The sequence below is a fragment of the Pelecanus crispus genome, chromosome 23, assembly GCF_030463565.1.
Source record: "Pelecanus crispus isolate bPelCri1 chromosome 23, bPelCri1.pri, whole genome shotgun sequence".
In the NCBI taxonomy this organism is placed as follows: Eukaryota; Metazoa; Chordata; class Aves; order Pelecaniformes; family Pelecanidae; genus Pelecanus; species Pelecanus crispus.
The window spans coordinates 3,037,321-3,052,842 of record NC_134665.1 but is presented as its reverse complement, the minus strand read 5'-3'; the positions used below and the strand labels follow the sequence as shown (position 1 = coordinate 3,052,842).

At 62.5% G+C, this 15,522-nt stretch overlaps 1 protein-coding gene across 1 annotated transcript in view; it reads right to left on the bottom strand.

Moving 5' to 3' along the window:
- SRCAP (Snf2 related CREBBP activator protein) overlaps positions 1 to 15,522 on the bottom strand; it is a 30,537-nt gene extending 15,015 nt beyond the window's left edge. Inside the window, 14 exon segments of the mRNA XM_075724690.1 lie at positions 1,080 to 1,272; positions 2,643 to 2,812; positions 2,894 to 3,030; positions 4,801 to 4,978; positions 5,063 to 5,188; positions 5,241 to 5,386; positions 6,266 to 6,361; positions 7,636 to 7,725; positions 8,279 to 8,354; positions 8,426 to 8,562; positions 9,025 to 9,154; positions 12,960 to 13,100; positions 14,211 to 14,396; positions 15,352 to 15,522. Of these exon segments, the coding sequence (XP_075580805.1) occupies positions 1,080 to 1,272; positions 2,643 to 2,812; positions 2,894 to 3,030; positions 4,801 to 4,978; positions 5,063 to 5,188; positions 5,241 to 5,386; positions 6,266 to 6,361; positions 7,636 to 7,725; positions 8,279 to 8,354; positions 8,426 to 8,562; positions 9,025 to 9,154; positions 12,960 to 13,100; positions 14,211 to 14,396; positions 15,352 to 15,522 (1,977 nt within the window).

Here is a 15,522-nt window from a genome sequence, read left to right as displayed (position 1 = left end):
AATCGTGAAAGTTGGAAAGGATCTCTAAGGTCATCAGTCCAACCGTCAACCCAACACCCCCATGCCCACCAAACTGAAAAGTCCCAAAGTGCCACGTCCACCCGGTTTTTGAACCCCTCCAGGGATGGGGACTCCCCCACCTCTCTGGGCAGCCTGTTCCAATGCTTGACCACCCTTTCCGTCAAGAAATGTTTCCTAATGTCCAACCTAATTCCTAATTTCCAACCTAACCCTCCCCTGGCGCAGCTTGAGCCCATTTCCTCTCGTCCTATTGCTAACTACTTGGAGAAGAGACCAACACCCACCTCACTACACCCTCCTTTCCCGTAGTTGTAGAGAGCGATGAGGTCTCCCCTCAGCCTCCTCTTCTCCAGGCTGAACACCCCCAGCTCCCTCAGCCGCTCCCCACCAGCCCTGTGCTCCAGACCCTGCCCCAGCTCCGCTGCCCTTCTCTGGACACGCTCCAGCACCCCAATGTCCTTCTTGTGCTGAGGGGCCCAAAACTGGACACAGCATTCCAGGTGCGGCCTCACCAGCGCCGAGCACAGGGGCACAATCACCTCCCTGCTCCTGCTGGCCACAGCATTCCTGATACAAGCCAGGATGCTGTTGGCCACCTTGGCCACCTGGGCACACTGCTGGCTCATGTTCAGCCGCTGTCGACCAACACCCCCAGCTCCTTTTTGGCCAGGCAGCTTTCCAGCCACTCCTCCCCAAGCCTGCAGCGCTGCATGGGGTTGTTGTGCCCCAAGTGCAGGACGCGGCACTTGGCCTTGTTGAACCTCACACAGTTGGCCTGGGCCCATCGGTCCAGCCTGGCCAGGTCCCTCTGCAGGGCCATCCTACCCTCCAGCAGATCGACACTCCCGCCCAGCTTGGTGTCACCTGCAAACTTACTGAGGGTGCACTCGATCCCCTCATCCAGATCATCGATAAAGAGATTAACCAAGGCTGGCCCCAGAACAGAGCCCTGGGGAACACCGCTCGTGACCGCCCGCCAACCGGCCTCCACTCCGTTCATCACAACTCTCCGGGCTCGGCCACCCAACCCTGTCGCCCCCTGAGCCGGGTGCCCCCACCTTGTGTAGGCGCTTGACGAGGCTCTCGTTGTACTCCTGGCTGCCCTCGATCATGCCGGTCAGGGGGTTGGAGAACCACTCCTTGAACTCCCGGTGGGACTGGAAGACGCGGGGCATCAGGAAGTGCATCAGGGACCACAGCTCCATCAGGCTGTTCTGCAGCGGCGTCCCCGTCAGCAGCAGCCGCCGCTGGCTGTGAGAAGGGAACGCCCATCAGCCTACCGGCACCCATGGGTGCCCCCAACGGGGGCTATGCAGCACCCATGGGTTCCCTTAGGCAGTTACTGAGCACCCCCAAGCAGGTACAGAGCACCCATGGGTACCCCTTGGGGGCTACGGTGCACCCCAAGGCAGTCAGAGGGCACCCACGGGTACCCTCAGCCAGCTACAGGGCACCTCCAGGCAGGTACAGAGCACCCATGGGTGCCCCTGGGCAGGTAAAGAGCACCGTGAGCACCCTCAGGTGGCTACAGAGCACCCATGGGTGCCCCTTTGGGGCTACAGTGCACCCCAGGCAGTTACAGCACACCCATTGGTGCCCCCAATCAGCTACAGGGCACCCCCAGGCAGTTACAGAGCACCCACAGGTACCCTCAGCCAGCTACAGGGCACCTCCAGGCAGTTACAGAGCACCCATGGGTGCCCCTGGGCAGGTACAGAGCACCTACAGGCAGGTACAGAGCACCATGGGCACCCTCAGGTGGCTACAGAGCACCCATGGGTGCCTCTTGGGGGCTACAGTGCACCCCAGGCAGTTACAGAGCACCCATGAGTGCCCCTGGGCAGGTAAACAGCACCGTGAGCACCCTCAGGTGGCTACAGAGCACCCATGGGTGCCCCTTCGGGGCTACAGGTCACCCCCAGACAGTTACAGAGCACCCATGGGTGCCCCTGGGCAGGTAAACAGCACCATGGGCACCCTCAGGTGGCTACAGAGCACCCATGGGTGCCCCTTCGGGGCTACAGGTCACCCCCAGGCAGTTACAGAGCACCCATGGGTGCCCCTGGGCAGGTACAGAGCACCTACGAGCAGGTACAGAGCACCCATGGGTGCTCGTTGGGGGCCACAGGGCAGCCCCAGGCAGTTCCCGAGCACCCATGGGTGCCCCTGGGCAGGTACAGAGCACCTACAGGCAGGTACAGAGCACCATGGGCACCCTCAGGTGGCTACAGAGCACCCATGGGTGCCCCTTCGGGGCTACAGGGCACCCCCAGGCAGTTACAGAGCACCCACAGGTGCCCCTGTGAATACAGAGCACCCATAAGTACCCCCAGGCAGCTACAGCCGCGTGTCAGGGCACCCCCAGGCAGCAGCACCCTAAAACGGGAATCACCCTCCACCACCTGCACCCCATAGGACAGGCTGCACCCCGTCCCCTCCCAGGGTGAGCACCCATGGGTGCCCCCCAACGTCCCTGGGGTGCCCCCCACCAGCCCCAGGGTACCCCAACCCTCTCAGCACCCCAGGCTGTTTGCCAGCACACCCGGCTTCCTCAGCACCCCGAGGTGTCCCCGCAGCCCTTTGGGGCACCCCCCCAGCACCCATGGGTGCCCGCCCCAGACCTGTTGAAGTTGAGGAGCGACTGCCAACGTTGGGATTTAAAGTTCTTGATGTTCTGGGCCTCGTCCAGGATCAGGTACTTCCAGTTTTTCCGGCGGAAAGCTTGATGGTCCTGCAGGACCAGCTTGTAGGAGGTGATGCAGACGTGGAAGGCGTTGGGTTTGGTCCAGCCCTGGGTGGGGTGGGGGGCAAAGAAGGTCAAGGGGGGATCAGGGGACCCCCAAATCCCCCCACCCACGGCGTCGGGGCTCACCTGCCGCTTCAGCCTGCGCTCCTTCTGCGCCCCATAGTAGGTGAGGATCTTGAAGCTGGGGCACCAGCGCTTCAGCTCCATCTCCCAGTTGAGCATCACGCTGGTGGGCACGATGATGAGGTGGGGGCCCCAGCTGCCTGCGGGGAGCGGGGGCGGCGTCAGGAGCCGGGGGCGGCACCCAGGGGTGGTGGGGGAGCCCCTGGGGACCTACAGATCCTCTAAGGAGCCTACAGCACCTATGGGTGCTTGGGGAAGCCTACAGGACATGTGGGTGCTCAGGAAACCCATGGAGACCTACAGATCCTACAAGACCCTGGGTGCTCAGGGAGCCTGTGAGAACCTACACATGCTATATGGAACCTACAGCACCCAGGGGTGCTGGGGGAGGCCCTGGGGACCTATGGACCCTCTAAGGAGCTTACAGCACCTATGGGTGCTTGGGGAGCCCTAAAGGACACATGGGTGCTGGGGAAGCCCCTGGGGACCTACGGATCCTCTAAGGAGCCTACAGCACCTATAGGTGCTTGGAAAAGCCCATAACAACCTACAGATCCTGTAACGAAGCAACAAGCCCACAACTGCTCAAAGAACTTATGAAGATCTACAGGGCCTATAAGGAGACTACAGCACCCATGGGTGCTTGGAAAGCCCACGGGGACCTACAGACCCTATAAGGAACCTACAACACCCATGGATGCTTGCGGAAGTTCATGAAAACTTTCAGACCCTATAAGAAACCTTGAGGACCCATGGGCGTCCGAGGAGTCCGTGAGGACCTACAGTTCCCACAAGTGACCTAGGACACCCACAAACGCTTTGTGAAGTTCATGAGCAACCCACGGACCCTATAAGGGATCTATAACGCACATGGGTCCCCAGGAAACCCGTGGAGACCTATAGATTCTATAAAGAAACAGCACCCGTGGGTGCTTGGGGAGCCCACGGAGATCTACACATCCTACAAGGAGCCTGCAGCACCCAGGGGTGCTCAGGGAACCTGTGGGGACCTACAAACCCTATAAGAAGCCTACCAGCACCCATGGGTCCCTGCGGAAACCGAGGAGCTACACGTACTTGTGGACCCTACAGCACGCATAGGTACTTGGGGAGCCCGTGAGAACCTACGTATCCTACAAGGAGCCTACAGGACACGTGGGTGTTGGGGGGCCCATATGGACCTGGAGATCCCATAAGGAGCCTAAAGCATCCATGGGTGCTCAGAGAGCCCAAGAAAATCTACAAACCCTACAGAAGCCTATAGCACCCAAGGCTGCTCAGTGTTGGTAGGAACCAAAAGACCCTATAAGAAGTCTACAGGACCCATGGGTGCCTGGCGACTCCGTGGGGACCTACAGATCACTCACTCAAAGACCCCCCAGCATTTAAGGGTGCTCAGGGAACACCAAGAAGGGCCCTAAAGACTTGACAAAGAGCCCACAGCACCCAAGGGTGCTCATGAAGTACCCAGATGGGCCCTAAAAATCCTACAAAGACCCCACAGCACCCAAGGGTGCTCAGGGAACCATCGGAAGAATTCAGAGGGGCCCTAAAGACCTTGTAAAGACCCCATAGCACCCATAGGTTCTTGGTGCCTACAAGAGCTTTCAAGACCCTACAAAAACTCCACAGCACCCAAGGGTGCTCTGATGGGCTCTAAAGACCCCACGAAGACCCCACAGCACCCAAGAGCACCTAAGGCCAACGTAAATGAGTCCTGAAGACCCTCTGAAGACCCCACAGCACCCAAAGGTAACCCAAGGAGAACCCAGATGAGCCCTAAAGACCCCACAGAGACCCCGCAGCACCCAGGGTTACCCAAACAGCTCCCACCCAAGACACCGCGCACGTCACCGAGGCCCCCGGCAGAGCCTGGGGATGCCCTGGGGTTGGGTGGGGGCACCCCTCACCCTTCTCACAGGCGAGGTGGGCCAGGAGGGAGATGGTCTGGATGGTCTTGCCCAGCCCCATCTCATCAGCCAAGATCCCGTTGAGCTTCTTCTCGTACATGGTGACCAACCAGTCCAGCCCGATGTGCTGGTACTCCCGCAGGGTGCCCCGCAGTAGGTGTGGGATGGGCGTCTTCACCTGAGGGGGAAGGGAGGGTGTGGAGGTGGGTGACGCCCTCCCCGCAGCACCCATGGGTGCTGGGGAGGGTGGGGGATGGCTTACCTGGGTGGTGGCCAAGGTGTATCCCTTGGGCTGGAGGCTCTCGGCGGCGGCGGCGATGTCGGTGATCTCTTTTTTGGGGGTGGGGGGCGGCGGTGGGGGGCAGCGGGGCAGTCGGTGGGGGCCCCCCTGGGTGCTCTTGGGTGCCTGGGGGCGGGGAAGGGTCCTCGGGGGCGGGGGCACCCGCCTCGGTCTCCTCCTGCTCCTCTTCCTCTTCCTCCTCCTCCTCTTCTTCTTCCTCCTCTTCCTCCTCTTCGTCTTCCTCCTCCTCCTCATCGTCCTCTTCCTCCTCCTCCTCCTCGTCATCGCTCTCGGCGGCCGGCGAGTCTGGGGCGGGGACAGGATGACACGTAGGTGCTGGGCTGGCGGCAGCACCCATGGGTGGCCCTATGGTATTCGGGGGGGTGTGTGCAGTCTCTAGGACCCAGCGGTGGCCCTATAGCACCCATGGGTGACCCTATGACACCTGGAGGGAGTAACTGTGGCACCCAGGGGTGCCCCTATAGCACCCGTGGGTGACCCCACGACACCTGGGGAGGGGTCTCTAGGACTCAGGAGTTGCCCCACAGCACCCATGGGTGACCCCGTGACACCTAGAAGAGGTCTCTAGGACCCATGGGTGGCCCCACAGCACCTCAAAATGACCCCATAGCACCCAACGAGGCCCTATAGCACCCAGGGACACCTCTACAGCACCTAAGAGCCACCCTGTGACACCCAGGGATGCTCCGTAGCACGCGTGGGTGGTCCTATAGCACTGGGGCGGGGGTTAAGGGGGGCACGCAGCACCCAGGTGTGGCCCTAAGGCACCGGGAAGACCCTATGGCACCCATAGGTGGCCCCAAAACGACCAAAGACAGCTCTATAGCACCCAGGGGTAACCCTACAGAACCCATAGGTGGTCCTAAAGCACCCACGGGTGGCCCAGTGTCACCCGGGGTAGCCCTATGGCACCTGGCAGGGGAGCCTGTGCTTTTTGCTTGGTGCCTTTTGGCACCAAGGGGAGACCCTGTGGCACCCATGGGTGGCCCCACAGCACCCACGGACAGCGTTACAGCACCCAGGACTGGTCCTACAGCACCCATAGGTGGGTCTAAAGCACCTGGGGGGGGGACCTATGATGTGCAGGGGGTCCCATAGCACCCATGGGGGGGTCCTATGGCACCTATAGAGGGACAGCTCTACAGCACCCATGGGTGCCCCTACCTGAGCGGGTGCTGCTGGCACCGGGCGGGGAGTCGCAGTCGGAGTCGGCGAAGGCGCCGGCGTACTGCTGCAGCAGCTCCTCCATTGGCAGCGCCCCTGCGGAACACGCACACGCTTGGTAGACACCTGGCACATGCTTGGTACATGCCTGGCACACGCCTGGCGGGGAAGCCCCCCTGCCCACACGCGTGGGCGGCCCCGTTCTCCCTGTATGTGCGCATCTCCCTCTATCCTCGCACATGTATGTTCTCGCGTCCCTGCACATGCGTCTTCCGTGTCCTCGCACGCGTGTGCCTATGTCCTTGTATCCTGGCACACACGTGTCCCCGCGTCTTTGCATATGCGTGTCTCTGCACACGTGTGTCCCAGAACGCACGTATCTCCATGCACCTACACACTCGCCCCCATGTCCCTGCACGCGCGTGATCCCTACGTCCTTGCGCACGTCCCCATGACCCTGCACGCACATGTCCCCGTGTTCTCATGCGTATTCTCATGTCCCCACATGTGCACATCTTCGTGTCCTCACACATCCCTGTATCCTGGCACGCATATTCCCGTGTCCTGCCACACCCATGTCTCCGCTTCCTTACATGTGTCCCCATGTCTCTGCACACACATTCTCGTGTCCCTGCACATGTGTGTGTCTCACATCCGTGCACACCTGTCCCTGTACATGCATGCACCACGTCCACATGCATGCCTGCACACACACATCCCCGTATCCCTACCCACCTATGTCCACACACACGTGTCCCCTGCACGCAGACACGTGTCCCTCCACATGAATGTCTCCATGCCCCTTCACATCCGTGTTTCCACATCCACGCACCCCCCATATTCCTGCACACACGTGTCCCCACATGCACACATTCCTGCACGCGACTCCCCATATGCGTACGTGTCCCTGCACACATGCATCCTCTATGCGCAGACATGTGGCCCTGCAACCAAACATCCCTATGTCCGTTCACGCGTGTTTCCATGTCCACGCACACGTGCCCCTACACACACGTGCCCCCATGTGCACACACGTCCCTGCACGTGTCCCTGCACGCCTCTCCCCATCTCCTTACGCACATATTTCTACATCCACGCACACGTGTCCCTGTATGTACATGTCTCCGTGTCCCTGTACACGTGCACCCGTGTCCACGCATGCGTCCCCGTGTCCCCACACACACGACCCCGCACACACGTGTCGCCGCACACACGCATCCTTGCGTTCATGCCCCCGTGTCCCCCCATCTCCTCCCACCCCATGCGTCCCCCCCAGGCGTGTCCCCGCACACACGCGTGCCCGCACCCCGCGTCCGGTGTTGGGGCACCCGTGGGTGCTGGGGACGGGCACCCGTGGGTGCTGGGCCTACCCTCACGGGCCAGGTCGTCCAGCTCCTGCTTGTGGTCGACGTCGCCCTCCAGCCGCTCCTGCGCCGCGATCGTCTCCTCCTCATCCTCACCTGCGGGGACGCAGCGGGTGACACCGGGCCCGGGGGGGTGACACCGGGCCCAGGGGGGGTGACACCGGGCCCAGGGGGGGTGACAGCCCTGGAGCACCCAGCCCAGGGGAGGCAGGAAGAGCCGGGGCGGGTGACAGCGTCCCCAAGGGATGACAGAGTCCCGGGAGGGGTGACAAAAGCTGCAGGGATGGGTGACAAGAGGTCTGTTGTGGGCGACAGGGCCCCAGAAATGGGCGACAGACCCCAAAGATGGGTGACAGAGCCCCAGAAATGGGTGACAGGCCCCAAAAGATGGGTGACAGAGGCCCAGGAATGGGTGACAGAGCCCCAAAAATGGGTGACAGAGCCTAAGGACAAACTACAGGCCCCTGGAGAGGGGGGAGAGCCGCCAAGGAGAGGTGGCAGAGCCCCCAAAATGGGTGACAAGAATGCAAGAATGGGTGACAGAGCCCCAGGAATGGGCGACAGAGCCCTGCGGACAAGCTACAGCCCCCCCAAATGGGTGCCAGCCCCCCCCCCCGGGTAGGGGTGCCAGCCCCAGCCACGTCCTCACCCTCCTCCTCCTCGGCCGCAAACTCCTCGTCCTCCTCACGGGGCTCCCAGGGCCGCTTGTTCCTCCGCAGCAGTGCCTGGGGGGGGCAGGGGGGTGAGGGGGGGTCCCTGAGGGTCCCGGGAGGGGGTCCCTAGGGTGGGGGGGTACCTGGGGGGGCAGGGAGCCCAGCAGCTCCTCGAGGGGCACCTCCCCCTCCCGCTTGAGCAGCTCCAGCTCGCGGCGCCGCGCCTCGGGGTGGGGGGGACCCTCCGCGGCGTCCTCGTCCGCCGACTCTGTGTCCCCGTCTGTGGTGCGGGAAAAGGGCGGAGAACGGGGGGGTCTCAGCACCCATGGGTGGCACCCAGCCACCCTCCCCGGACCCCCCTCTCCATCTTTGCTGGGGGAACAGTGGGATCCTTGTCCTCTCCCCAGCACCCAGGGGTGCCCCAAACACTGCCCCCTCCCCGACACCCGTGGCTGGGCCTGTCCCGCTTGTCCCCATCCTCCCTGGGTGTCACCATCCCCTCTCCCGCACCCATGGGTGCCCCTAACCCCTCGTGCCCTCCTCAGGACCCCCATCCGCCTCCCCAGCGCCCTTGGCTTCTCCAATCCCCCCCAGGGTGCCCCCACATCCCCCCCTCCCCAGCTGTCCCCGCTCCCCTTGGGTGCCCCCACGTCCCCGTCCCCACGGCGCTGGCACCCACCTTGGTGGGCGAGGTGGGAGCGGGGGGCGGGGGGTCCCCGGCGGGGGACCCCGGGGGGGACACGGGGGGCGTTGAGGCTGCGGCTCAGCAGGTCCGAGTACTTTTCAGTCTGGCCCACGATGAAGTCCAGCTGCAGGTCCAGGGCCTTCTTCCGCTTCTCCTCCAATCGCGACTGCTGCTTGAACTGCACCACCTGGGCGACCGCCATGCCTCAGCACCCAACAGCCACCCAACGGCCACCTCAGGCCACCTCATGGCCACCACGGGTCACCACTGACCACCTAATGGCCACCATGGGCAACCTATGGCCACCACGGGTGACCCCTGGCCACCCAACGCCCACCACGGGTGACCAACTACCACCTAACAGTTACCACAGACAACCAACAGCCAACTTGGATGACCAACAGCTACCTAATGATCACCACTGGTGACCAACAGCCACCCAATGCCCGCCACAGGTGACCAACTGCCACCCAACAGTTACCACAGGCAACCAACAGCCAACTTGGATGGCCAACAGCTACCCAACACCCACCATGGGTGACCAATAGCCACCCAATGCCCACTACGGGTGACCAATGGCCACCCAGCACTTACCACAGGCAACCCATAGACAATTTGGATGACCAACAGCTACCCAACGGCCACCACGGGTGACCAACAGCTACCCAACGGCCACCACCGGTGACCAATGGCCACCCAACGCCCACCATGGGTGACCAACTGCCACCCAACAGTTACCACAGGCAACCAACAGCCAACTTGGATGACCAACAGCCACCCAACGGCCACCATGGGCGACCAGCGGCCACCCAACGCCCACCGTGGGCGACCAGTGGCCACCCAACGCCCACCATGGGCGACCAACGGCCACCCAACAGTTATCACAGGCAACCAACAGCCAACTTGGATGACCAACAGCTACCTAACGGCCACCACGGGTGACCAACGGCCACCCAGCAGCCACCGTGGGTCACCAACTACCACCCAATGGCCACCCAACGCCCCCCACGGGTGACCAACAACCACCCAACAGTTACCACAGGCAACCAACAGCCAACTTGGATGACCAACAGCTACCCAGTGGCCACCATGGGTGACCAACGGCCACCCAACAGCCACCATGGGTCACCAACTACCACCCAATGGCCACCCAACAGCCACCATGAGCAAGCAACAGCCACCCAATGGCCACCATGGGCAACCAATGGCCAACGTGACCAACCAACTTCCACCCAATGGGTACCGCGGGCAACCAACAAGAACAAATAACAGCTAACTAATGACCAATATGACAAACCAACAGCCACAGCAGGTCACCAAGGGCCACCCAATGATCACCAAGGGCAACCCAATGGCCACCATGGGCAACCAACTGCCACCCAATGGCTGCCATGGGCAAGCAACCACCACCCCAGAGCCACCATGGGTGACCAACGGCCACCCAATGCCACGGAACAACCACTGTGAGCAACCAACGGCCACCACAGGTGACTAACTATGCGCCCAACGGCTACCATGGGCAAGCAACAACCAGCCAAAGACCAAGATAGATGACCACTGGCCACCCTACAACTATCACGGCTGACCAAGGCCACCCAATGGCCACCAGGGGCAAACAAGAGCCACCCAATGGCCAATACAGGCGACCAACAGCCAAGAAACAAACACCGCGCTCAACCAAAGGCCACCCAACAACCACCATGGGTGACGATCTGCCACCCAACGCTAACCAGTGGCCACCATGGGCAACCAACAGCCACCCAACGGTCGTTGCGGGTGACAAGAAACCACTAAATAGCCACTATAGGCAACCAATAGCCACCCAATTATCATACAGCTACCCGACATCCACCCACCAACCACAGCGAACAATTAACAACCACCCAATGGCCACCACAGGCAACAGCCACCCAATGGCCACCACGGGCAACAAACAGCCACCCAATGGCCACCACGGGCAACAGCCACCCAATGGCCACCATGGGCAACAAACAGCCACCCAATGGCCACCACGGGCAACAAACAGCCACCCAATGGCCACCATGGGCAACAGCCACCCAATGACCACCACGGGCAACAAACAGCCACCCAATGGCCACTGCCAACATCCACCACAGGTAACCAATGGCCACCCAATAGCAAGCACAAGTAGCCAACAGCCATCATGGGTGACGAGCAGCCACCCAATGGCTACCGTGAGCAACCACCAGCCACCCAATGGCGACTGCAGGCACCCACCAGCCACTCACTACCCACCACGCGTGACCAAGAGCCACTACAGGCAACCAATGGCCACTCAGCAGTCACCTGCAGGCACCCAACAGCCACCCAACGGTCACTGCAGCCTACCGACAGCCACCCAGTGGTCACCATGGGCAACCAGCAACCACCACGAGTAACCGACAGCCATCGCGTACGCCCCGTGGCCACGCAATGGTCACCACGGGCAACAAATGGCCACCGCAACCACCTGACAGATGACTGCACGGCACCATGGGCACCCAATGAGCACCTAATGGCCACCGCAGGCAACCACTGGCCGCTCACTGGCCACCATGGGTGACCAGCAGTCACCCAAGAGCCACCATGGCCACCCTATGGCCATTGTGGCCACCCACTGGCCACCACAGGCAGCTGATGGGCCACCACCAGCCACTCAGGTGACCACCAGCCGCCAGAGGCACCCACTGGCCACCACGGAACCCAATAGCCATCCACAGGCCACCACAAGGGACCAGTGGCCACCCAATGGCCACTGAGGCCACCAACCGGCCACTGAGGGCACCCACTGACCACCACGAGCACCCAATGGTCACCCATCCACCCACCGGCCAACCACCTGCTGGCCACATGCCACACAACTAGAACGGCAAAACAAAATGGCTGCCAAAAGTGATGGTGGCCACCTGATGAAGCTTGGTAGTCCAGTGGGGGTTGGGGATGCAATGCTGAGCACCCTTGGGCCTCCCAGGGGTGGTGGCCACCCAAGGGAATTTGGTAGCCCAGTGAAGGTTGGGGATGTGGTTCTGAGCACCCCTGGGTGCCCCATGAGTTAGCGGCCGCCCTGTGAAAACTGGTAGCCCAATGAATAACCAGGCTAGAAAGACACTGGGTATCACAACACCCAATAAATGAGTGGTGGCCAACTAGACAGATTTGGTAGCCTGGGGCTCACCAGGCTCAGCAATGACAGGAAGCTGGGCACCCTTAATGCTCCTGGAGCAAGTGATCACCCAGGGGATTTGGTAGCCCAATTGTAGCAAAAATGGGTCTGGGGACACCCAACGGGTGGTGGCCACCCAGGAGCTTTGCTAGCCCAAGGGTTGTAGATCATGGGGTGCCAGGCACCCTTGGGTAGTACCCACAGGTTCGTAGACTGCAGTGATTGCGCACGTGGTGTTGCGCACCCATGGGCGACCACCTGAGATAATTTGGTAGCCCAGTGGTGGCCATATTAGGAGAAAACAGGGTGCTAAGCATCTTTAGGTGCCTCGAAAAGTGCCAAGCAGACAAAAATTTGGTAGCCAATAGGTGGTCAACAACGCGCTGTTGGGCACCCATGGGCGCCCTAGAGTTGCTGGCCACTGATGGGACTTCGTAGCCTAGAGGTGGCCAGGCTAGGAAGAGACACGGTACCAAGCACCCTTGGGTGCCCTGAGACTTGGAGACCACCAAGAAGAACCGGTGGCTGCTCGGAAACGTTGGTGGCGCGAGGCTGGCTAGATAGGCGCTACTGAGCACCCATGGGTGCCCAGGGGGTGGTGGCCACCTGGTGTGGGTTGGTAGCCCAGGGAGTGGGGTCAGGCGCACGTTGCCCAGCACCCATGGGTGCCCTGGCCATGGTAGCCACCCGTTTCCTCCCAACGTTCGAGAACGCCGATGTGCCCCGTAAATCACGCGATGACCCCCGGCAGCCACCCGGGGAGGGGCGCCTGTGGGTGGGGGACACCCGTGGGTGGGGGGGGACACCCGTGGGTGGGGGGCGTCCTCACCTTCTCCACGTTGCTCCAGAACTGCTTGACCTCCTTGGCGATGGCGGCGGCCACGCGGCGCAGCTTGGCCTGCTCCTCCCGCTTGGCCCGTTCCTCCTTCTGCCGCTGCTCCTCGTGGTGCCGCATCACCATCCGCACCACCTGGGGAGGGGCCACCCATGGGTGGGGGGCACCCAGCCCCTCCCGGCGCCCCCAAACCTCACAGGAACCCGCGACACCCCCAAACCCTCACTCCTTTTTCTGGTGCTGCTCCTCGGGGGGCCACCGCTGCCGTCCCCACCGCCCATGCGTGGCACCCATGGCTGGGGGAGACCTACAACCAGGGGACACCCATAGGTGGTCCCCCAACCCCCCCCCCCCCCCGACCTCCCCAGCACCCCCAAACCACCCCAGGGACCCCCACCCAGACCCCACCAAGCCCTTGCTGCTTCTCATGGTGTCATCGCCACCGGGGTGAGGGGCACCCATGAGGGGATCCTCCAAATGCCCAAGGTAGGGGACAGGAGTCCCACCGGGGTGAGGGGCACCCATGAGGGGATCCTCCAAATGCCCAAGGTAGGGGACAGGAGTCTGGGGCAGCTCCCATAGGGCTGAGCCTCCCCCAAAGCTCCTCCAAACCCCTCTGAGATGCCACCACGGGTTCTCCAAGGGCTTGAAGCTCCTCCAAAGCTTCTCCAAACCCCTCTGAGATGCCACCACGGGTTCTCCAAGGGCTTCAACCTCCCCCCAAAGCTCCTCCAAACCCCTCTGAGATGCCACCCGGGTTCTCCAAGGGCTTCAACCTCCCCCAAAGCTCCTCCAAACCCCTCTGAGATGCACCAGACGTTCCCCAAGGGCTTCAACCTCCCCCAAAGCTCCTCCAAACCCCTCCAAGGTGCCACCACAGGTTCTCCAAGGGCTTGAACCTCCCCCAAAGCTCCTCCATACCGCTCTGCGATGCCACCAGCTTGAACCTCCCTCACAGTCCCTCCAAATCCACCTGACATACCACCAGAGACTGTCCAAGGCATTGAACCTCCCTCACAGTCCCTCCAAACCCCTCTGAGATGCCACCACAGGTTCTCCAGGAGATTAAATCTGCTCCAAACCCCTCTGAGATGCCACCAGACGTTCTCTAAAGGCTTGAACCTCCTTCACAATCCCTCCAAACCCCTCTGAGATGCCACCAGATGTTCTCCAGCGGCCGCTACGGGGTTGATCCTCACCCACTGGCCGAGCCCGCCCACCCGCCGCCACGGGCAGGGACCCCACCTTGCGGGCGACGCCCCTCTTCCAGCGGCGTTCCTGGGCGAAGTCGGCGGCCAACCACTGCATCTCCTCGCAGAGATAGTCCCAGTGGACCTTGGGGCGGGCCGGCTCCGGGACTTTGGGCAGGCGCCGCAGCGACCAGAAGCCCTCGCGCTTCATCTCCGCCACCCGGTGCTCCACCTCCGCCTCCTGCGTGGCACGGCGGGGGGTTAACCGCGCCCCAAACCTTCCCCCCACCCCCCAAGCCCCCCCGCGTGGACCCACGGATTCTCCGGGGGCTGATATGGGTTGGATCGACTCCAATGCCACCCCCCCGCCCCCAAACCTCTTTAAAATTCCCCAAAACGCATCGCACACCAACGTCGCGACTCCCCGCGGCCACCGGAATGTCGGGAGAGCCCCCAGCACCCCCAAATCCCGCCTAAAACGCGTCCCACGCGAAGACGGAGAATCCCAATTGGCTGCTGCGGGGTTGGGGGAGCGCCAATCACCCCCCAAAACCCCTACGAGGCTGCGTGGGCCCCGCTCACCCCCCAACCCCCCCGCCGAAACCTCTTCTGGGGGACAGCAGAGACTCTCCAGCAGCCGATATAGGGCTGGGTCAGCCCCACATGCCCCCCAACTGCCCCCCAAAACCCCCAAGTGACACCAGAGATTCTCCACTCACTGCTATAGGGCTGAGCCAGCCCCCCACGTACCCCCCAAAGCCCCCCAACTGCCCCCCAAATGACCCCACAGGCTCACCACTCACTGCTATAGGGCTGAGCCCCCCACGTGCCCCCCAAGTGCCCCCAAATGACACCAGAGACCCTCCACTCACTGCTATAAGGCTGAGCCCCCCGCGTACCCCCCAAAGCCCCCCAAGTGCCCCCCAAATGACACCACAGGCTCGCCACTCACTGCTATAAGGCTGAGCCCCCCACGTACCCCCCAAAGCCCCCCAAGTGCCCCCAAATGACACCAGAGACCCTCCACTCACTGCTATAGGGCTGAGCCCCCCGCGTACCCCCCAAGTGCCCCCTAAGCCTCCCCCCAGACACCCCCAGAGCTCCTCCAACAGCCGCTATAGGGCTGAGCCCCCCCCAGGTGCCCCCCAGACCCACCCCCTCCCGGGGCGGGCGTTGGGACCTGAGGGGCCGCTTACGTGCTTGGCCTGCTCGGCGATCTCGGCGTGGGTCTTGTCCCAGAGACTGGGGGGCTCCGGGGGGCCGGGGGGGCCATCGGGGCGGGGGGGACCGGCGGGCGAGGAGGCGGGGGGCGAGACGCTGCCGGGGGAGCCCGAGGAGGCGGGGGACACCGGGTTGCTGCCCGTCAT